A 24,211-nucleotide genomic window follows, 5' to 3' on the forward strand; every position below is an offset into this window, starting at 1 on the left:
GAATTTGAATGTGAATGGCCCTCTAGAAGACCAATGATCAGAATCAAAATATTATTCGTGTTAGAACTCTAATAAAACGTAATTCTGAATAATACTGACCGAACAGCATTTTCCAGGCAATGAAAGCCGATACCTCCAAGCCGAAAGCTCCTCTGAAAGAAAACTCAGTTGAAGACAATGCAGTAGAAGAGGAGGAAACCATGACTCACGCAGAAACCTTTGCCAACTACCACCCTGCTAAACTGAAACTAGGGCAACTTCATCCAGATCCAGTTGTGGAAACGAGTTCGCTTTCAAGTGTCCAACCGCCGAGAATATTTTACGAACTGGCTCTACCGGAGGCGACTATAGACTCTGGCTCTATTTCCGCGCTGCAATTGGAGTCAGTCGTCTATGCGTGTCAAAGGCATGAGAGGTTCCTTGCGGATGACAGACGAGCGGGGTTCCTGATTGGCGACGGAGCAGGAGTGGGAAAGGGACGAACTATTGCTGGAATTATTTTCGAGAATTACCTTCTGGACAGGAAGAAAGCCTTATGGTTAGTCTCAAATTCAAATTTGAAAATGCTGGGAATTGAAATGTTGAATTTTTGCATTTGGTTTAAAAAACATCCTCACTTAGTTGGGGGCCAGGAAAGTTTCATCGGGCTGTCTTCATATGTGAAAAGTCCTATCGCTTAAACAAGTCGTCTTTAATTTTAAAAATATATTTGCTATCAACTTTCATGTATATAACGCGCATACAACGCTTTTGTTGATGGTTAAAGTATCCTTAGGGTTTCGGTTTCAAATGATTTGAAATACGATGCTGCACGCGATCTGAAAGATATTGGGGCCATTGACATACCAGTATACTCTCTGAACAAATTCCGCTACGCCAAAATATCCAGCAAGGAAAACGGATCTATCAAGAAAGGCGTGGTATTTTCAACATACTCATCTCTAATATCAGAGTCATCACGTCGTAATAACAAAATAAAGAGTCGACTGAATCAGCTGGTGCAATGGTTTAAGTCCGATTTTGATGGATGTATTATTTTTGACGAATGCCACAGAGCCAAAAATTTGGTCCCAACCGGGGGATCGAAGCCAACAAAAACTGGCCAAGTTGTGTTGGAAATCCAGAGACTGCTGCCTAAAGCGAGAATTGTGTATGCCAGTGCTACGGGTGCGAGTGAGCCCAAAAATATGGCCTATATGACCCGGCTGGGTTTGTGGGGTCCGGGGACGCCCTTCAAAGACTTCAACCAGTTTATTCAGGCTGTAGAGCGGAGAGGTGTTGGTGCTATGGAAATTGTCGCCATGGACATGAAGGTATGTATGATTTGTAGTTCTCAAGGATTTGAGCGGTCAGATATTTGGGGAACAAATTTTTAATCGAAAGAGGTACCTATCTCCTTCATAAACGAATAATCTATCTATATCTATCTATCTATCTATCTATCTATCTATCTATCTATATCTATCTATCTATCTATATCTATCTATCTATCTATCTATATCTATCTATCTATATCTATATCTATCTATCTATACTATATTTAAATGCGAGTGACAGCTATCTCCCATGTTTAAGCATAATAATTTTGCATGTTTAACGAAAGAATTTTTTCATGTTTAAGCTATATCATATATTGCAATGCTTAAGTTTCCGCAAGGTCATTATTTTTCGGTATTTTTTTTGCGGCCAAATCAAGATTATGTCTGTCTACCCGTCGTTTAATTTTTTAACTTTCATCTCTTCTCTGATATATTTAAATGCGGGCTTCACTTTCTCGCCATGCTTAAGCTTTTTCAACGTATTATTTTTGCATGTTTAACAAAAGAATTTTTTCACGTTTAAGCTATGTCGTATATTGCAATGGTTAAGGTTTTTTCGATTTCCAGTTTAAATTCAGTGTTTCTTTCATAAAGTTTGAAATTAGCAACCCAATAGTAGAAAATTGTAAGAGTTTTCCCATGTTTTGCGATTCGTATATGAATAACCAAATCCTTTTAGTTTACGAGATTGGCAATTTTCGAGATTTTTTTTTTAATTTCTAGAAAATTTAATCTTAAAAAAGTTTCTCAATTTCTGAATTTCTCACCCTGTAGTTGGGTGCTCTCAGGGGTTGCGAATCTTGCCTCCAATTCTGACTTCTCAAATCCTTGTAGTTTTCAAGATATGACGTTTTTTATGATTTTTTTCAAAAAATTTTCAAAAACTTAGATTTTAAAAAATTCCAAAACGTTGAAGATCGCAATCCTGTTTTTGGATATTGTGTATTGTGAGGGTACTCTCAGGCGTTGCAAATCTTGCCTCTGATTATGGCTGCTGAAATCCTTTTAGTTTTCGAGATATGACGTTTTTAAAGGATTTTTTCAAAATTTTTCAGAAAACTTAGATATAAAAAATTTCACAAAATGTGATATTCGCATCTTTGTAGTTAGGCTCTGTCAGGGTACTCTCAGGAGTTGCAAATTTTGCCGCCAAATGTGACTGCCTAAATCCCTGTAGTTTTCGAGATATGACGTTTTTTATGATTTTTTTCCAAAAATATTGAAAAACTTAAATTTTAAAAATTCCAAAACATTGAAGATCTCAATCCTGTTTTTGTATATTGTGAGAGTACTCTCAGGGGATTGCGGATCTTGCCTCTGAATATGGCTGCTCAAATTCTTGTAGTTTTCGAGATATGACGTTTTTAAGGATTTTTTTCAAATTTTTTCAGAAAACTTAGGTATAAAAAATTTCGTTGAATTTGAATTTATCATCTCTGTAGTGAGGCTTTGTCAGGGTACTCTCAGGAGTTGCGAATTTTGCTTTCCAATATGACTGCTCAAATCCTTATAGTTTTCGAGATATGACTTTTTAAATGATTTTCTCCGAAATTTTCAAAAAAAACTTGAATGTTAAAAAGTTCCAAAACTTTGAAGATATCACTCCTGTTATTGGAATCTGAGAGGGTGCTCTCAGGGGGTTGCGAATCTGGCTTATGAATATCTCTACTCAAATTCTTGTAGTTTTCGAGATATACGTTTTTTTTAGGATTTTCCCTATCTATAGTGAGGCTCTGTTAGGTAATTCCCAGGAGTTCTGAATTTAGCCTTTAAATATGACTGCTCAAATCCTTGAAGTTTTAGAGATATGACATTTTTTCTGATTTTTTCAAAAACATTTTCAGAAAACTTAATTTTTTTTTCAAAATTTGAAATTCCAACCCTTTAGTATGGGGCTGTTAGGGTATTCTCAGGAGTTGCCACCAATCTTGCCTCCAAAAATGACTGCTCAAATATTTGTAGTTTTCCAGATGTGACATTTTTGTGATTTTTTGAAAAAAACTTTCAGAAAATTTGATTTTTTTTCCAAAGTTTGAAAATCCGAACCCTGCATTTGGGGGCTGTCAGAGAACTCTCAGGAGTTGCAAATCTTGCGTCCAAATGCTACTGCTCAATTGCTTTAAGCTTTCGAGATGTGACGTACCTTTTTTTTTATCACAAACTTAGATATAAAAAAAAGATTTTATGGTTTTTCAAAATTTGAGTTTATAAAAAACTAAGAAAAAAACTTCTGAAATTACCAACCCTGTAAATCGGTGCTGTCAGAGTACACTCAAAGGATGCAGATATTTTTTCCGATAAATTCGGGTTTTTTGATAAATTCAGGGTTTTTATCAAATGCTAGTTATAATGAGAGCCGGGATAGTAAAATTGAGATATTGCTGTTGATGCGCCATCAAATTAATTTTCTTTCGGCTTAACTCTGTCGGCTATCTAGTACCAAAATTTCTACACTCACGCAGCAAATTTGCGACTTCGCTTAATTCTCAACAAATTTTATTGATTTATTTGTCCAGTATTTTCAAAAATTGGTAATCCTGAAATTTTTTTCGATGTATTGCAAATAACCATCGTTCTCAGGAACCGCGCAGATATCTTGTCTTTTTTGAGCAAAGTTTAAATGTTAATTTTCTTTTCCCTTTGATTTCAGCTGCGGGGAATGTATCTGGCGCGTCAATTGAGTTTTGCTGGTGTCAGTTTCAAAATCGAGGAGGTGCCCCTCTCTCCTGACTTTGAGCGCATGTACAATGACTCCGTGGCATTAGTAAGTAATCAAGAAACCATTCAATTGTTTGTTCTACAGGTTCATTCTCTTTAGAGTACTAGCCCTAATGAAGCTGTTACGATTATAACTAATTTTTCCTCAACGCTATTTTTCACTGAAGCAGTCCAAAGACGCTGAATTCATCCCGCTTTCTTCAAACCAGAGATTGACATATTGTTTTTTTTAAATTAGTCTCGAAAAAAGTTGATTTGTGGTTAAGAATCTGGTTGTAGCTGCTTTACCGCAAAGATTCTGAGTCGATATCATTTTTATACGAGACGGAAAAGAGTGTATGCTGTTTCTGTATGTGTAAAATTAAATTGTATGCCTGAAATTACATCAATCCGTTTGATTTAAGTGGGTCAAGGCGCGTGAGTTCTTTTGTAAAGCGGCTGCATATATCAATGATGACGAAACAATAAGGACGACATGTTCAAAAATGATGTGGGGTCAGTTCTGGTCGTCGCACCAGAGGTTCTTCAAGTATCTATGTATAGCCTCGAAAGTGCGTCACGTGGTCACAATAGCGAGACATGGCCTGAAGAACGGAAAGTGTGTGGTGATTGGACTACAGAGCACAGGAGAGGCCAGAACTCTGGAACAGATCGAGGCTATGGGAGGAGGCACTGCTGGCGGTGGAAATGACCAACTGGACGATTTCGTCTCCACCGCGAAGTAATATTAGTTTTAGAGTTATTTTTGTTTCAAGAATTCGGCTTTTCATTTTGAACGCCATTTTTTGTTTTGAGAAGTCATTTTCGCCAAATTTCAGCACCTGGAGTTAGTGTTTTCTTTAAGGGGCGTGTTTCAAGCCTTGGTCGAAAAGTACTTTCCCTGCGTGGACAATGGTTTCGGAGCCGACAGTGGAGTAGGGGATCTAGATGACTACTTATCACCAACAGGTAGCAAACGAAAAAGGGGTAGACCGAAAGAAAAGGGAATTGTACTCGGCAGCAAAAAGACGCCGAAGCCGTTTTCGGCTGATTTCAATTCGGACGAAGAGGACCCTAGTATGAGTGATTATGAGAGGCATTTCCTCGAAAATGACGAGTTCGACAACAGCGGATCCGAGAGGTGAGCCATCAGTAAAATCAGCTGTATGAAGCAAAATCGTACTTGCCGCTGCCGAGTTTTGAACTAGTTAAATGAAAAAAAAAAAAAACGAATGATTTCACTTACATAGAGGCCTTGCTGATTTTCTTTCAGGAAAAAGTCGTAAAATTTATTTCTTGCTCTAATTTGATTTTTTTCGCGGTTTGACTTTTGATTTTTTTACCCTTGCGATAAGCAAAGGTGTTGCAATTGGGTACTAGACTTTTTTCCGAAAAAAACTTAGTTCGCAGTACTCATCCAGACTCATCTCATGGTGTGGCTCATAATGATTTCAAATTTTTTAAATATCTCTTACACACTTATCCTGGAGCCAACGAATACGACTTGGGCTGCAAAGGTCATGGGTTCGAATATGACCAGGGCTTGTTTTTTTTAAAAACCTGTTTTTCAAGTATATTTGAGCTTATATTTGTGTGATTATGTTCTGTCGGCTTAGTTGACACATCTAAGAATCGTTTACTTTTTCTGTACACTTTTTTCAGTGTGTTTGCTTTTAGTGTTTCAGCATTTTATATATCCGGCAAAATCGAATTTTGTTTAAATATTGGTTGTAATTTTGCTAACTCGATTTGTTAAGTTTTCCTCTGTTTTCGTTTTTTCTTTTTATCGGTTATATATTTTTTATGGCGTTTCAAACCCAAAAAGTTTTTGCATGAGTGTATGTGTTCTGAATGGAAGGGGGAAGTATTTTTTTTCAGTTGTTAAGATTTATATTTTTTTCTTCATGAATGGTTTCTGCTCAAGTATTTTCGGCTTTGTTAGCGCTTGGTAAGTTTTGCTCCGATACCGATTTTGCATTATATTTCGGCAGCGCGCGATTTTTTTCGGCAGCGGCTTTGATTCTATCGGTTATATCGATAATATCGATAAGACCTTAGACTCTAATTTTTGAATGCTCATTATCAATTCCACTCGGAACTATTTTAAGAACTTCAAAAAAATTTAAACTTGAAAATTTTAATTTTTTTTTCGTTCTTTCTTCAACAGTAACAACGTTCAAAGTCCTATTTGATATTTCTTGAGTGTCTTGCTGTTTTAATCCTATACATGTTATATCACAAGTGATGTGAAGCTCAGCTTCGCTGCTGTGGGTTAAGTTCAGTTCATTTCCTTTGTTAAAATTGCGAAATTCGAATGCAGACTGCTTGAAAAAATAGCCAGTAATTTTTTTCGTTTTTTCTGAGCTCTGTTTTTCTTTGCTCTGAACGTTCGAGTCAACAATGAACATTTGATGTGGGTCAGATGCTGGCTCTTTTTCTTACAAAAACAGACACGATCCTTTTTCAGTCTACTAAATTATCAAATTTTCGTATTGTTGTTTTATCATGGGATTGTCTAATATATTGTTGGTATAGATATGACAACTCAGAAATTGACAATGACGACATTGATGATGTCGAAGATGACGATGAGCTTGACCAGGACGAGGATGATGACGCTAATCCGTTTGCTACGAATAACTCAGACGGAGAAGATGAATGTCCTTGGCTCAAGAAGAAAAAGAACGTCCCCCAATCGACCAAAAAGACTCTTAATGGAGAGAGAAAGAAAAAAAGGAAGTGGGAAGAGCACGAAGACGATAGAGACTCCGCGTTCTCAAATCCATCAAATAAGAAACGGAAAAGTAAGATTATTAATCAATCATGTCAGATAAGACTATCAATTCTAAGCTTATTTATAAAAAGGCCATCGATCATGCTATGCCAGACTCGTCGTCGAAAAGATATCTGGTCTTCAGGGTTTTGATTTTTCTCAATTTTTTTTTCACAATTTACAAGAAGTTAATGCAGTGTTTTTTGGCCTGAAGTTTTTTTTGGCTCGCATTGAAATTTAAACAGATTCACATGAAGTCACATTTAACAGAGAAATTCATATTGATTTTTGTTCATAGACAACACAATTTCTATGTCGACGGGCTACCAAGGAGTCAATAATCAGAATTTGTCGCGTATAAACAATGGGGGAGGGGCTACCAGTCCAGCAGAGGCAGCCAAATTGTGCACCTCTATGCGAAATGAACTCCTTCTTATGCTGGACAGATTGGAGTCAAGTCTGCCTGCGAATACTCTGGATCAGCTCATTGACGAACTAGGGGGCACGGAGAACGTAGCAGAGGTAAGAATTTATATTTGATTTTTAAGAGTCGATGGACGACGTTCAAACTCTTATACATGTCTTGGTGATTTTTTGTTCGTTTTTTTTCAAGAAAAAGCTTATAAATGCTCTAATAACTACAGAAGTTCATTCATTCATATTAATGCATTTATGAATGCACTTCGATTTATGTGCCATTTAAGAGTCGATGAACGTAGTTCAGACTCTTACATAGGTCGCGATGATTTTTATATTAGTTTTTGATTCAGGAAAAGTCTAAAAATTTGTTTCGGCTCAAATTTACTTTTTCGATTTTTGATTATTTTAATTTTTTTTAATTTAAAAATTTAGTTTGATTTTTGATATATTTTAAAGGAAGAAAAACTCACTATCGAACGGCGAAAGTTTAAGGGTCAATAAAAACGTGATCGACTTCTAGTTTTGAAAATGGAATTTAATTTTCAGATTTCCCAGCGAAATAAAAATTTTACCTATTGATCGAGTTTTCTCAAATTGGGTCAATTTTGTCGAAAAGCGCCGGTCATAAAATTTTCTAGAAATTAAAAGAGCTTTAAGGGCATCTATTTTTTCTTTGAAATTCGAAAGTTTAAGTTTTTCAAAAAAAACAAGTCAGTTTTTTTCTGTTTCCTTGCGATCATTGACTCTGTAATAACTGTTTTTTGGCTATGTTTACACAACAAGCTTGCGAGCGTAGTTTTTTTCTTTGCGTCCAGTTTTTTGTTTCATTTCAAATCGCATCAAGTAGTACTCCTTTTCTGTGGCGCGTTTGTTGCATAGCATTTAAGCATTTCAAAGCATGTGTCTATCGGTGGCTAGAATTTTGAAGATTTGTTCGTGGCACACATGTGTAATTAATTTCGAACTTGATTAGATAAAAAAACTAAAAGAGTTCCAGTTTTTCATGGTTTCTTTACTGCAAAAATTTTTGTTGATCTTTACGAAGAGCAGCGCAATTTGCAACTGCAAAACAAATTGAGTAGCAAGTTTGAAATGGTGGATGGTGGATAATAAATGCAATTAATTGAAACCTCGCAATCAATTAGTTGGAATTGGATTGACTCGACAATCAATTGATTGGATCCAATTAATTGCAATTAATTGGGTTTTAATTAATTGTTCCCGAGCCCTGGTGGGAGCTGGGCCGAGGGCTAATAAGAAAAGAGATAATCGTCACTTTCCAAAAGAGGCTTCAGTTTAACGGTCTGAGCTTTCATGTATTGATGGTGATTGGCAGAAATTGGCGAGTTGGTTTTGTCCAAAAATCAAACGGGAGCAAAGTCTTTGGTTCTTGAAAGTGCTACCTTAATATTGTCTTCATTTTCTATGTATAGCTACTTTCTTGGATGCTCGAGCTGTTGACAGGGGCTCCCTTTTGTGAGTTGGGCGGCCTTTTGAATGATTTGATTTACTGCAAACTTCTCGTTGGTCGTCTTTTTTTTAGGTTGACTAAATTGATTTTCTGAGCTCTCGCTTCTAGGCACTTTTTGGATAATTTTGACCAAAAAAATTGCGTTTTTGGCGCATGTTTCCCCCTCAAATTAGTAATTATTGGCACCGAAGGCGCCTTTTTAGGGTCCGTCTGCCAAAAATGGAGATCTCAAATTAGTAAAAGGGAGGGGGGCTTAGGGTCGGCAGGGGGTCGAATCCCTGATGGGAAAGTGTACTCCCCCTAAATCCGCTGGTGTCTCGTTGCAATCTGTTTGCATCAGTTATTTAATGCACCTGGTTGAGTTAGTTGGGCTACCAATTCAATCTATTGAGAATTTTACAGATGGATGAAAACTATAACTCTGTCCACCAAGCACAAAAAGATACCGAGTTATAGTTTTCATCCATCTGTAAAATTCACAATAGATGTTTGTGCTTGGTGGACAGACTTCTTTGGGTGTGTCACAAAATTTTTTTGAATGAGGTCACTGAATTGGCAGAGAAAACCAGTTTCTCTCTATTTTTCTTCGTAACTCCCGGCTCGAAAACAAATATTTTGAAGTGATGTGGTTTAAACTGGCGTTCTGCTCATCAACGGTAAATCCACAGAATTTCAACTCTCTTCTGACTCAGCGGGAAAATAAACTGCTAGTTTGTAAACCAATTTGCTTTCCGTTTTCTGTTGAACACGCAATTTTTGTCGGTAGAGCAAACTATGTTTGAATTTCTTCATCAGTAATGCCGTTTTAGAAATGCATTAGAAACTGGAGAAAAACCTCTGTTTAAAATTTCTTTGCTTCTGAGGTTTTTCAGAATTGGTAGCGTCTTGGATTTTCAAAAAATAGTTTCGTTAACCGCGTCAATTTTAATTTACTGGATTTTCAAGTCTTAAAAAATAGTTTCGTTAACCATGTCAGTTTTAATTTACTGCATTTTGAAAAATATTTAATCTGAATCACCCTTTACAGAACGTAAGCTGGCAAATTTTCTTGTTTGTTTTTTTTCGCTGATAAATTTCAACTTTAGACATAAATATATTTTTTTGCAGATGACCGGAAGAAAGGGACGCGTTGTGAGCAATGACGCCGGAAACATCCAGTACGAGAAGAGGTCGGAGGCCATGGTTTCTCTAGAAGTCATCAATGTTACAGAGAAAAAGAGATTCATGGATCTCGAAAAAGTAACCTTTGTCCACAATGCAACACTTCAAATAGATCCCATTACTGAAGGACTATTCGCCTTTTTAAAAACAATAAAAAATTGATATATTAATTTGTAGCATTCTATGACCATTTTTGGGAAGCTGTTTAAAAAGATTTTGATGTTTTTCCAGAGGGTTGCGATCATAAGTGAGGCTGCCAGCTCTGGAATTTCACTTCAAGCGGACAGGCGTGCCAAAAATCAGCTCCGACGCATCCACATTACAATGGAGCTACCGTGGTCCGCGGATAGAGCCGTACAGCAGTTCGGCAGAACCCACCGATCAAATCAAGTCCATGCCCCGGAATATCTTTTAGTCATCTCGGAACTAGCCGGCGAGAGGAGATTCGCTTCAGTTGTTGCGAAGCGTCTCGAATGTTTGGGGGCTTTGACACACGGGGACAGAAGAGCGACCGAACACCAAGATCTTAGCAGTTTCAATATTGATAACAAATATGGCCGTATTGCACTAGATGACGTGTACGCAAGTGTTTTACTCGCAGAACCGTGCAAAGTGCAGCCACCAAAAAGCTTCAAAGGCAAAGACTTCTTCAAAGGTATATTCCGAATTACTTGGCGTATAATTTTGTCCTAAATTCCCACCGGATAGTATTAAGTTTTTTTTTTAAAGAAAATGGCTTCGAAGGTATAAATTTGAGTGCTTGATGAACTCTCCTGCAGGACCTGGCGTATTCACACCATTGTAATGAAGCAGCAGCAATGAAGTCAAAAAGATTTTCAAAATACAAGAAACAAAGAAACATCAAGTTTGCTCATTTGCTCTTTTTTTTTCAGACTACTGTTCGTTCACACACGCTATTAATGTACCTAAGTTCTTGATTTTGTTCATACAAAAGCATGATCTTGAATAAATAGTTAATTGTGATCTTACAATTGCAACTGTTTCAGACTGATGAACAGTACTGATTTTTTTTCCAAAAAAAAGTTCGAACACTGGAAAGAAAATGATTATGCATGCTGTTGGCGCATTTTTTACACTAGCTAACTCAAGTGAGCGTAGTGTTATAGTACGATTATTCTTTTTTCTAAACTAAGTCGCAAATATTGGTGCCACTTTTGGTGGAACTTTTACGGCCTTTTGATAGCATGTGCTTTGACTTTCGAATATTAATAAGTTAACACTGCTGATGGATTTTTAATTCATGAAATGAAACGAAAAAACTATTTGTTTCATATAACAACTATAATAAAAACTCGATTTCAGAAATTTTCTAACTCAATATATCTCGCAATTTTTGAAATGCGGTTTTAAGCATCATGTGGTTTTATGCTTTCCATTTTATTACATGCGAAGTTAGTGTGGGTGCCTCCAGTCTGATATATTGCAAATTATTACTTGCAAAATTCTGTCAATTTATATTTGGTGACTTTTTTGCTGAATGTTAACTGTTCGTGGTCGAGAGGGCAGGGTGTGAGACTCCGAATCCGTTACCTAGCAAAGTTTTGCTAATTCGAGGCTGATTTCTATTTTTCTTATTTCACTTTGTAAAGCTGATTTTTTGTCATGTTCTTGTTTTGTTCCGACCGTTGAAATTAGGGAAAAACTTTGCCTTCGGGTGATTTTGTTTTTGTTTTGCTTTTTGTTTTCCACGCAAAATCAGGTACCACAAATAATGATCGGACTGAGTTGAGTGATATATTAAAGCCCTACCAGTGGTGATTCGAACCACTTTAAAAACGTTCCAAAAATTTTTACCAGTGTCGAGAAAAACCGGTTTGAAAGTTTTGATTTTTTGTCTTAGTTTGAGCAAATAAAACAAGCGAGCAGGCTTACAAGCTGAATTATGCCTAATTTAGGACCGTAAAGTTTAGTTTTAAGCAAGTAAAACTAGTTTTTGGAGTTCTTGATGCCCAAAATGAAGCTAAAAAAACTCAAAAACTAGTTTTACTTGCTTAAAATTAAGTTCCAAGGTTTTAAATTAGGCATAGTTCAGCTTGGAAGCCTCCTCGCTTGCTTTATTTCCTCGAATTCAGACAAAAAATCCGAAATATCAAACCGGTTTTTCTCGACACTGGGAAAAAAAAATTTAAAACTTTTACTAAATTTTTCTAGCCATTTTACTACAATTTTTTTTGTCCAATTTGCCTATACTACTATGACTGTCTAATATGCCCTAATTATATTTGTACGTCAGATCCTTTTTATCACACCAAGCCGAAAAAAAACTAAACTAATTTGGAGAAAAAACTTTCTAATTCGTAGTTTTCTAAAGACTATGGTCGGAACTTTTTGTGCTACTTGCACAGTAACCAGCTTTACTTGTTAGTGTTTGCAAAGCGCAGCTTCGCCTTGTGTAAAAATCTTTTGTTGTTTAGAGATGCAAAAATGTCTCGTGGATGTCGGCTTGTGTGAGAAAACGCAATCTGGTCAACTAATTTTAGACAAAGGTGGGTTGATTAAAAATATTACTCATGAAAACATTTTGACGAGGAACCGCGGTAATTAAGTACGATGATTTTAAAGGGTCTGCGGTCTTTCTTGTATCATTTACTTGTAACGACATAAGGTGGCGATAGGCAGAAAGAACAATAGTGCATATGATCACATAGTTAATATTGCTGATTGCAATTGTATTTTGCAATTCTTAAGCATTAATCGTCTTATTGCAGGCATAGTATCCTTTTAGTTTGTCTTTTTCTATAGATGCTAGCACGATTGCTAAGTTCCTGAACAGGATCCTGGGCATGCCAGTGAAGCACCAGAATGCACTGTTTGAGCATTTCACAAACACTCTGGATGCAATCATTTTGGAGGAGAAGAAGATGGGCAAATTCGATCTGGGCATTCTAGGTTAGACAAGTTTCGACTTTTCAATGTGACATTTTGCGATTTGTTTTATAGTTTTCTCGTCTGAATTTGAGGAGTTGTTAATACATAAAGAATCTAGTATCAAGTGGAGTTAAATCCAATTAGTGTTGTTAAGAGTAGACGAACCTACTGCAGACTCCTATATCGGTCGTGATGATTTTTTTTCAGGAAAAGTCTTAAAAAGCTTTAATATTTTACAGAAGTGCATTTATGCCAATTATTGCATTTATGAATGCATCTAGGTATATATGCACTATTCGAGTTCAATTCATTTTCATCTGCTAAAAGCTACGTAAGTTGTGCTCTCCATTTACGTAAGTGTAAAGGTCACGAAAAACAGATCGACTTCAAGTTGCGAAAGTAGAATTTAATTTTCAGATTTCCCAGCGTATTAATTAAGTTAGCTATTGATCCAGTTTTCTCAACTTGGGTAATTTTCATCGAAATGCTACTCAAACTGTTCTAGAAATTGAAGAGTTTTAAAGGCCATCTATTTTTCTTTGAAATTCGAAAGTTGAGATCTATTCAGAAAACAAATCAGTATTGACTTTTTTTGTTTCTTTGCGCTCATTGATCCTTTGCCAACTGTCGTTTAGATATGTTTCAATTAAATGAATCGGCATTGTGATGAAAATTTTCGATCCATTACGCGTTCTATTAGCAAGCGTTATCCAATCGGATTATAGATTTTTTGGGTCATTATCTAGTTTCGTAGGATCCTTTGAATCAATTTACACCTTGGAATATATGAAATCAAAGCAAGGCATTAACTTGCGTTGTGTCGTAGAGATAACGCACATGTCAACAAAGAAAGAGATTGCTGGATCGAATCTGGCCAGTACTTACTTTTTTTTAAACGGAAAAATTTTCTGCATGTCCAAAAAACCTTTGTCATGTCGCATTTCTGTTTGTCTGCTTGTTTTTTTTATTGGCTTAGTTGCCACAGCAAGGCGTTTGCCTAGGATTTAGGCATTTTTTCATTTTATTCCGGTTATGTGCAAGTAATTGAGTTCCAATATTTTTGGCAGATTTTTTGTTAGTTTTTTTCATGTTGTTTATATCAAAAAATTTTGAAAGATGTTTTTGAAATTTTATTTCCTTTTTGCATTTTTATTTTTTCTTACTGTCTGTTGACTATATTTTCCTCCATTTCTTGGTGACTTCTAATTAAATAATTGTGTTCACTTTGGAGTTCGATCTCGATCCTTTGAGTGAAAATTTTTCAGGAAATGAAAGATTTTACGTAATGATTCAGTTTTCTCAAAAGATTTTGATGTCCTGGGCACGGAATTAGAATGATAATTCACCTGCAAAATTACACCTGATTATTCACCTGCAGTCGGGTTATGGACTTTTGAAAATCGGCAGTTTGAGCAATGATTTTACAAAAGTTTTGTTAACGCGTATCATAGGGGCAGATTAACCCATCTTAGAGATCTTTTTAAATTGCCTGTTGGCTATGTTGCTAGATTTGGGCAAGAATGGGGAACATATCACTAAGCGCAAGATAGAGACATTCCGATCTGAGTATCAAGACAGCACCTACTGTGAGCTGTACGAAGTGTGTGTAGAGAGGGGCGTGTCATATGACGAGGCTTTGAAGAAGTACAATCAGGCCAATATGGGCGAAAGTGAGAACGAGGGCTTCTATGTCGACAAGATAGTGCACGGGACTCAGACGAAGAAAGTGGTTTTGGTCAGTGCTGTCAGAATGAACAACAAGAAGGTAAGTTGAATCTTGTCAACAGCTCAAGCCTTTGATATCTAGTAAAAATTATTCCCCATCTAAACTGAACTTATCCAGCGGTCAAGCATATGCGCATATTTAACCTGACTAACCAATTGTGCCCCTTTTACAACGGAGTTGATGTCAATAAGATCCCGTGATTCTTCCAATGTATAGAAGTTTTTAATTACACTTGCGAACTTAAGTGAGCGTTAGTGTTGTATTACGACTTTTTTCTAATTAAGTCGCAATATTGGTGCCACTTTTGGGGTACCTTTACGGTTTTTTGATAGCATGTGCTTTGAAATTCGAATCGTAATAAGTTAACACAGTTGATGCATTTTAAGTTCATCAAATGAACCGAAACCAACCACTGTTTCAAACAAGATAACAATTATTACACTTGCAAAGTGAGTGTATAAGTGCGAACCTTCTTTTTTTTCCAAACCTAAGTCGCTAATATTGATGCCATTTTTGGGGCACCTTTACAGCTTTTTCATAGCATGTGCTTTGACGTTCGAATAGTAATAAGTTAACGCAGTTGATACTTTTAATTCATCAAATGAACCGAAAAAAGTGATTTGTTTCAAACAACATAATAATAATGAAAACTCGATTTCAAAAATTTTCTAACGCAATATATCACGCAAGTTTTGAAATGCATAATTTACACATAATGTGGCTATATGCTTTGCGATTTGTTTCATCAAAGTTAGTGTGAATGCCTTCAGTTTTCTATATTCCAAATTATTACTTGCAAAATTGAGTCTATTTAGATTTGGTGCCACTTTTGCTGATTGGCATTGGCAATTTATTAGCATATGAAGCTGCTTTATTCGTGAGTAGTGTTCGTCGGTTGTTAAGCTTGCGTGGGTGAGTGGATAATGCGTGAGACTCAAAATTTCTTGATTGCAGTAGGTCGCAGATGGTTTTTTCTGTTTCTTTGCGCTTATTGACCTTTGCCAACTGTCTCTTAGCTAAGTTTAAATTAAATGAATCGGTATTGTGATGGAAGTTTTTGATCCATTACGTTTTCTGTTTGCAAGCGTTATCCAATCGGGTTATAGACTTTTTTGGGTCAATGTCTAGTTTCGTGGGATCACTTGAATCAGTATACACTTTGGAATGTATAAAATCAAAAGCACGGCGTTAATTTGCGCATGTGTCGTTGAGATAACGCACCTGTCAACAAAGAAAGAGATTAATGGATCGAATCTGACTAGGACTTATTTTTTTTGTAAATGGAAAAATTTTCAGCATGTCCAAAAAAGCTTTGTCGTGTCGGACTTCTGTTTGTCTGCTGATTTTTGTTAGCTTAGTTGCCACAACAAGGCTTTTGCCTAGAATTTAGGCATTTCTTTAAAAAAATTCTTTCATTTTATTCCGGCTATGTGCAAGTAGTTGAGTTCATATATTTATGGCAGATTTTTTGTGAGTTTTTTTATGCTGTTTTTATCAAAAATTTTTGAAAGATGTTTTTGAAATTTTATTTCCTTTGCATTTTTATTTTTTCCAACTGTCTGTTGACTATATTTTACTCAATTTCTTGTTTACTTCTAATTAAATAATTGTGTTCACTTTGGAGTTTGATCTCGATCCTTTGAGTGAAAGTTTCTCAGGAAATGAAAAATTTACGTAATGATCCAGTTTTCTCAAATACGTAAATTTTAGCGAAAAAAGTGACAATCATAATTTGTTTTAGAAATTTAAAGAGCTTTAATGCCATCTCTTTTTTCGAATTTCAAAAGTTGAAGGCTCTTGGAAAAACAAATCAGTTTTTTTTTTCAGTTTCTTTGCGTTCATTGCTCTTTTCCAACTGTTAGTTGGCTATTTTTCTATGTATTTTTGTCAACCGCTCTTTGCTTTCATGTGTTATAATTGAGTCGGTGAAACTTTCAATGGAGTTTGAAATTTTGTAAGTGCGCTTACATTGAGTTTTTTACACGACTGAATATGTCCTCCAAATAGCTTAACGAAATTATTTTGAAAACGGTCAAATTAAGGCTGTGAAAATACTGATTGTTTGTTATGGCGTTTAATGTAGTGATAATGAGCATTTAAAAGGTCAGTGTTAATTAACTTGAATTGATTGTGAAATCAAAATATTTAACTTATAATTGTTCTTCGCTGGCTTAGTTTTGCTCTCTGCTTGACATGATTTTGTGCCAATCAGGTGCTGTACACGGTAACTAGGCCTAACGTGGGAGTTCTGGCCAAACTGGAGACGGCGGAGAGTGTGCGGGAAGTAATGAAGAAGGTGGAGCCCACTCAGGCCAAGTCCCTCTGGCACAAACTGCACTCACTCTCAGAGGCGGTTTGCAGTCACAACATGTAGTGAGTTGTAGATTAAAGTAGTCATGTCTCACTTAACATAACAGTTTTTGCCAGTGTTTTTTCTTTCAGTGGACAAAAGTCACAAAGTTGTATCTTAGTAAAAGCAATTCTATGCGGCTTATGGTATCAGATTTGGAGCTAGATTTTGCTCGATTGAGCTGTTGTCCAATGTTATACCAATATTTTTTTGTCAATTGCGAAATTTTTTTGTGGATGTCCAACCTTTTAGATCTGTACACGTTGGTAACAAACCGATCTTCAGAAAAATTGTCGGCCAGTGAAAGTTACATATGTGTCATGATTTTGTGCATCGATTCCATAAACTAAATGTTTTTTTTCAGTCATGGCAGCTGCAGACGTCTGAATTGTGACGTGGGCAAGCGGATGAGGAAACTGTACGTGTTAAGTGGCAGTGTGTTATCTGTGTGGAACAAAGTGGAGACCATGTTAGCCCAGGTGACCAACAGTAAGATGCAAGTGATCAGATTGAAGACGAGCGACAACCAGAAGGTAGTGGGTCTCCTCATTCCAGTCACAGCCATCCAGAAACTCAAGGAAGCACTCACTACATAGCCAGGCAAAATCGAAAACTACTTGTTTATTTTATAATACCAGCAACAAAAAAACGGTTTATTTATAATGAAATGCTGCATTTGGCCATTTTTTGTCATTTTGGAAGCGATTATATGATGTCAATTGCAAAGGATCAGATTCCGTTGAAATTGTTGTTAGTTTGTTAAGGAAAATGGATGTTGAGATTTGTTTGAATAGTAAAAATATATATTGGGTTTTTGCATGGCCAAATGGATATAAGTTGTTTACTATACTAGAGCAATAATAAATAGAAATGGGTCGTTTGATAGTCTCTTATTATGACGCTTTTAGTTCTGTTAAGTTGAGGTTTATACAGTATCTAGACATTTCTCTCCGATCTCTGAATCTGTTGAGACTTTTAAGAGTAGTTTCATACACCGTTACTTAAAGCACTGGTCGAAAAAAATAATGGAGCCACGATGATGATTTTTACTCCTGTACATGAAAAATCTAGAGTCAATTCTGTGAAACTATATGGTGCAATTTTTAAAAGAGCAAGTTCGACGAATTTAAAGCAATGCAATAGATCCTAAATGATATGTAGAAATGTTTTAAATTTTGCTTCCGATTATTTCCGATTTTCAATTGATTTTAAGTTGATCTACTTTAGTTGTTTTCCGAGTTAGTTGAGTTCATATTTTGCAATGAACATTTCACGCAGTTTTAAATTTCGGCCACGATGCTTTACTATTGCCTGTGCTAAGTGCTGCAAATATCCAATTATAACGTTCACCAGATGACACTATACTACTACTACTATTGGGATTTAAGTTTGGGTGCATAGTTTGTTGCTATCTGAAGTAATATTCATCAGAATAATATTTCTTTGTTTTACTTCTCAATATACGAATATTTATGAATATCGCAATAATAGATTTACTTTGAAAATACTAGATAATTGAAAAATATGAAACATTTCTTTTGTACAAAAATTGAATTATTTTTCGTTTCAGTGACACATGGTACTGATTTAATACGAAGATATATTGTCGGGAGAGGAGGTTTTAGTGAAGTTAATGTTCTTAAGTTTTCGACGAAAATGCGACTTCAGAATGAAATCATAAACAACATGTCAATCAAAAATTGTTCCCGATTTTTTTTTGACGTCGTATTTTTTTTCTGTTCAGTTGCGTTCATTTGCGCTTTTACAACTGTCTGACGGTTATGTTGGGTTTTTCGGTTTTCAAATCAGTTTCGATTCAAACCAGTGATTTATAATTGTTTCGATAGTGGATTTCAATTTTCCGGAGCAAATTTCTCTGAAATTCGAAAATAGGAAAGTTTTCAGAGTCAATTTTTCGGTTTGCGTGAGTTCAATAACATATCAACTGTCTGGAATGCTTCGTCAAGTTTTTGGTCTTGCTGACTTTTTCCGATCAAGCAGTCTTCAGAATTTTGTAATCGGTTTATCCCAGACAAACTCAGACAAGACTAACAAACGTAATAAGCTGATTGAGATATCACCTTTCAGTTGGGAATCAAGCAGTCTCAGAAATAATCTTTTGTAAGTATTTTGATTCAATCCTAATAATTACACTAGTGTTAGATTAGTGTATCGTTAAGAACCTTTTTTCTAACCTTATTCGCAAATATTAGTTTATTTTGGAGCTTATTTACAGCTTTTCGGTAGCATGTGCTTTGAATAGTAATAACCTTCGAATAGTAATAAGTTAACACAGTTGATGCATTTTAAATTCAACAATTGAACTGAAAAAACTATTTGCTTCAAATTACATAAAACTGTAGAGGTTTACAACAAGTAACTTAGTACCATTGACAGTGTGTAATCGATAAAAATCAAAAAGCTGAACTATTGTATAATTAATGATTAGGTTTTTGGTGTGTTTTTTAACTCAATCGTACGCCTATAACTAAATATTTGTTCTAGAACGTTATTGATTTTGCGAACACGCAAAAAAGATAACTAGCAACATCTTGAGAAAGAGACAACAACTTGTATAAAACTCGGAAAAAAATTAATTTTTTTTAAATTTAAATGTAAGACAAAACGGTAAAATATCAAAGCTTTTGAGGCGTTAAAAAAGTTTTGATTTAAAATGGTATAAAGGGTGTTTACAGATCAAAGTTGGATGAAAGAGCTTTTAGCTGCCAAATTAGATCCTTGTTTTGATAGTTTTTTCCAAGAAATTCTCATATCCGTTGTTAAAATTGTTCATACTTAGAACATTTATAGGGTTTTTCTCAAAATTTGAACCGAATCTGGCTTTTTTTTCGTTGAATTTTGCTCATTCCTCGTTTCCTGAACAAGTTTGTTGATAGAGTGGGTGAGCATAACCAAATACCAATTGAAAAGGTTTATGCCGTCGTTCGAACGAATTGTTGATTTTTTCAATTTCATTTATCGAATCGCTGAACCAATTCCATGTAGCTCTTTGAAATCTGGATCTTTTCGTGGAACTCTCCGTACCTTTTTTCCCCACCCACATTTTAAAAAAATCGAAATAAGAATGGAGCTGATTTTTCGAGTTTTTTTGCTTAGACAGCTTCTAGTGCCAACTCCAAGTCGCATTCATTTATGCAGCCCAGCGCAATAAACGATTTCACTTTCTTTCTTAAGTCTTTGTCTGTTCTGTATTCATCCGCCACTACTAATTCCTGTATTTTTCGCCAATTGGAAAAAGTCTCTTTCACTTACTTTCTTAAATCTTTGTCTTTTTTGTATTAATCCGCAAATCCTAATTTTTGTATTTTTCGAAAAATGAAAAAAGCCCCCTTTTACGGTCGCTGTGTGGTTTTTCGATTTGAAAAAGGAAATTGCTGCTTTTTCGAAATCAGTTTTGCTGACTCTAATAAAGGGTTAAGTTCATAGAACACACAACATTTTTGTGGATATGCTGTTGAGTTTTTCGTTGTAAAAGAATGGAGGGAGCATTTATCTATAAAAACCATGTCCTGTATATATTTGATAGAATAATGCGGGACAATTTTCAAATTTACCTTGTTGTGTAAGAATGTCCAGTTTGCCCTAGTGATAAGCAGCAGAAGTCGGTCGGAATCCCCCGGCCCCGAGTCATGAGCCAAGAAGTTCTTTCCCCTTGCTCGTTACGTTTTGATGAATAGATTGGGGATATTCTTTCGAGTTTTGCACTCGTTCTTTTACTGTTTGCTTGACACTAAAACGATTTGGAAATTTTAATTTATGCCTCCACCAAAAGTTATTCAAATAGTGAGGACGCTTTTTTGAAATAATTTTGTCAAAGTTGCGTACATTCTTCCACGATTTTTAATTGCTATGCATGTTTTACGGTCATGCTTTTTAAGCTTGTTTGAACCGAATTTCTTCAAAGTTTGAATTGCAAAAAATGCAAAAAGTTAAGCCACGTGTAGAAAAATTACTTTTCAACTTCTTGTTTGAGAGGCAACACTGAAAGTAAATCATCTCATTTTTTTCCACAAATGAATCATCTTGTGTAAATACTTCCCAGATGATTTGCAAATTCTTTTCAAGCATCTCCAATTTGTTAACCCGCTGTTTTAATTAAATCAAGGTTCAATAAATTATTCATCTTCAAATATCAAGATTCGTTTCTTGCGCTGACCTTTAGTGAATTGCAACATTATTCGAATGAGAAGAAACATATTTACAAATAAAAATGATGAAATACCAAATAAACCATCAAGATTTCTGGCCCAATGTTTGTGTTGAACGAACAAAAAGACTCCCATCTTTCCCCAAAAGTTGTTTAGAATTAAGTATAAGATTAACTTGCTAAGCAAGAGTATTTGTAATCGGGAACTAGATAATTTTCCAATATATTTTTTTCCTAACTAGGTGAGAACATGATCCTGTTTTTATGGAGTTTTGCCCTTATATACGAGCCGCCTTGATGAGTGCTTATTAACGCAAATACTTCGCCTCACAATTTTGCGACCTATGTGAATAAAATTGCGACCTGCGTCTCACATTTTTAATCAATATTTTGGAGTGCTGAGTTTGTGTTATATTGTAAGTGTTGCAAAGCTTGGCTTCGCCTGCGTGTCAAAAATTGGGAGGTATAATTATCGTTAGAAAAATTAGATTTTTTTTCTTGCAATGAATGGGGTTAAGTTGACTTTCTAGCTCAACTATTTTGGTTTTGTTCAACAGAAATGCAAAAATGGTATCATTTTGACGCTTGCTTCTGCTTCAGTTTTTGCGTGCATTGGTGCCCAATTCACGATAAGCAAGTTTTTGGCCGGGTAGGTCAGCCAGAAGACTGTGTCATGAAACTGAGCAAAAGGGCAGTTTGAAGATAATTAGCATCCAAATTGCGAGTTTTTCTCATTTTAAGCTGAAAAATTCCCTCAAAATTGTGTTTCTGAATAAGCGGTTCGAGCGTTTTTTCGAGAAAAATTAAACTGGTCAACTTTTTCCTCTTAGACTGTCAACATTTTGAGAGGTTCTTGAGCGTGTAGTATTGCGAAATACTACACACACAAAAGACCATTGTCTTAATTGTTTATTTAACGACCCAATTCTAAATTGGAGCGTGCCATTTAAATTAAAGCCTCTTTTCACTAAATCAGATATTGACTGATTTACTCTTATTAGGACTATAAAATCTTGTTTTGAAAATCCATTACTTTTTAAATACTTGTCCAATTTTTCTCATTTTTTCATGCTCAATATTTTAAAAGGGCGGCGATTATTAATACGTCCCTTTTAACTTAACTTGAAACAAACTGGATAAATATTTAGCAGTCTTGCCGGCTGCACTGAAATTCTCCTTGCTTTGATTAAGCAGAGGTGCACCTGCAATATGATGCATCAGAGAGAGTAATATGAATTTTTAATAAGACAAACTGAAGGCTGCGGTTTTTATCAAAGGGGACTAATAAGTTGAAGATATTTGATTTGAAAAAATCAAATAAAAACTAGTTGAAAATTCCCTTATTAAAAAGGGAGAACAAAGGAGCAGGTGAAACCTGAATAATTAAAGATTGAATCAGCCGCCGGTTTATGCTTATGAGCAAAAGGACTGGCCTGAAATCTTCAGTGTTTCATTTTGCTCAGTCAGCAGCAAGTCATTTCTCTTCAGTCAAATCTTTTAAAAATAAATAATTTTTCTTTTCTGCCCTAACACTAAAATTAATCTAGCCCTTTTCATTTATAAAAAAAAGAATAAATTCTCAGTTTAAGTTTGATTTGAAAATTTATAAATCGAGATACTCGAGATACGCACCCCCGAGGAAGTCTGGACTACAAGTACCCAAAGGACTACGGCAAGACGATTCAGACGACCCAACCAGAAGTGCTGACTTGGACAAACATCAAGGGCAACCATACATACTAATCAGCCACCGACCTTAGTAAGAAGATAAAATATTGATGAACAAAATAAGATTAGCTCAACCTCCCCTCATAGGTATATTTCTTTAAGCTGTTCGATTCATTTATATAATCTAATAACCCAGTGCTCTGTATCTAACCAACTAATTAATTCATACCTTTTCTAACTATTGTTTCTACTCTACTTTTTGTCAAGACAATTTGACGATCTAAGGTGAGACTTATAATTTAGGATAAATTTACTAAGCATTCAACCAGCAATGAACGCTTAGTAAAAGCGTCATCTTGACTCCGGCCACAAGCTAATGGATTACCGAGTTATAGTCTCGAGTTGTGTGCGTACATTAATTGCCATGAGAAATTAAAATAATTTTAACACTAGTATTGAGAAAAATAAATTTGGCAAACTCAAAATCCGTAGAAGGGTGAAGCCTGAAGTGAAAAAGAAATCTTCGTCATTTTTGTGTTTTGGTCTGGTTACTAAAAATATAATGATTTGTTTAAATAACAAGATACATTTTTTAGGGAAGACAAATAGCCGCTGAAAGTTTGCGCAATAGATTCCCTTGATCTACTGCGAAACAATTTTCCTTCTACAAAAAATGACAGAGAAAAAGTTTAAATTCGGCAGGCACGAGGGATTACAAATTGGTTTTTGGGAATTACACAATTTTAAAGTTTTGGCTCTGTTTGAGATTGGTTAAAATATTTGATGTTAATAGGTTAAAAGCTTTGCAATATAATGCCTTTAATTCAAATGATGAAATCTTCAATACAGCTTAAAGCTCCTGAAGTCTACTGTTTACAAAATGATGCTCTGGAGCACAAATTAATGATCCAAATGTTCCTACTAATTCTCCAACTGTCATCCTTAAGTAAGATCTTGTGATTCGCAGTCTTAACTTCATTTTATGGACTTTTGTTTTGCCTTGAATGCCTGAATTTGACGCTTGAAACAAGCGTAGTTGAATACTTTTGAAAAAAATTAATCTTCAATTTTTTTTCAATCAAATTGAAATTTTCAAAGACTAAAACGATTGTAGGCACCTACGCAAAATTACCCCAAGATTTCTAAAGCTGACAGTGAAAATTCTACAGCACCAGCTTCCTAGACCGGCGCATAAATGGCCACCAATGTTTTTCGATAATTTTCCAGTTCAAAATGAACTGTTGGACAGTAAGTATTAAGTCCTTAGAGTTTGAGTTTAAACTTTCGGGTATTTTACTTGCGAAAGCAAAAAACATGCAATCGGGAACTAAACTATTTTTCCCTTAAAGAACTTTTCTCACAAATTCTGCAGACATGCTCTTAATTACTGAACTGCTTAATTCTCAATTCTGCTGACGCGCCCAAAAGCAAATATTATTTCTCCAAAATTCAAATAAAAACATCTTTTTAATTTTAAAAAAGTGAAAAAATACAAACATACAGACAACTTTTTCTTAATTTCATTTCAGCAATTTTGATCTGCTTGAAACGTCAATTGGATTTTCTGAA

The 24,211-nt window shown here is 35.4% G+C and overlaps 1 protein-coding gene across 1 annotated transcript in view; it reads left to right on the forward strand.

Annotated features, from left to right (window-relative positions):
* LOC134843567 (protein strawberry notch homolog 1-like) overlaps positions 1-18,318 on the forward strand; it is a 39,629-nt gene extending 21,311 nt beyond the window's left edge. Inside the window, exons 6-19 of the mRNA XM_063859691.1 lie at positions 117-538; positions 776-1,313; positions 3,970-4,083; positions 4,442-4,758; positions 4,882-5,157; positions 6,552-6,820; positions 7,088-7,311; positions 9,788-9,919; positions 10,073-10,496; positions 12,277-12,348; positions 12,605-12,751; positions 14,239-14,495; positions 16,669-16,829; positions 17,171-18,318. Coding sequence (XP_063715761.1) covers positions 117-538; positions 776-1,313; positions 3,970-4,083; positions 4,442-4,758; positions 4,882-5,157; positions 6,552-6,820; positions 7,088-7,311; positions 9,788-9,919; positions 10,073-10,496; positions 12,277-12,348; positions 12,605-12,751; positions 14,239-14,495; positions 16,669-16,829; positions 17,171-17,402 — 3,585 coding nt within the window. The 3' untranslated portion in view covers positions 17,403-18,318. The remainder of the gene's footprint in view (positions 1-116; positions 539-775; positions 1,314-3,969; positions 4,084-4,441; positions 4,759-4,881; positions 5,158-6,551; positions 6,821-7,087; positions 7,312-9,787; positions 9,920-10,072; positions 10,497-12,276; positions 12,349-12,604; positions 12,752-14,238; positions 14,496-16,668; positions 16,830-17,170) is intronic.
* The last annotated feature ends 5,893 nt before the right edge of the window (positions 18,319-24,211 follow it).

The sequence above is a fragment of the Symsagittifera roscoffensis genome, chromosome 4, assembly GCF_963678635.1.
Source record: "Symsagittifera roscoffensis chromosome 4, txSymRosc1.1, whole genome shotgun sequence".
Classification (NCBI taxonomy): Eukaryota; Metazoa; Xenacoelomorpha; order Acoela; family Convolutidae; genus Symsagittifera; species Symsagittifera roscoffensis.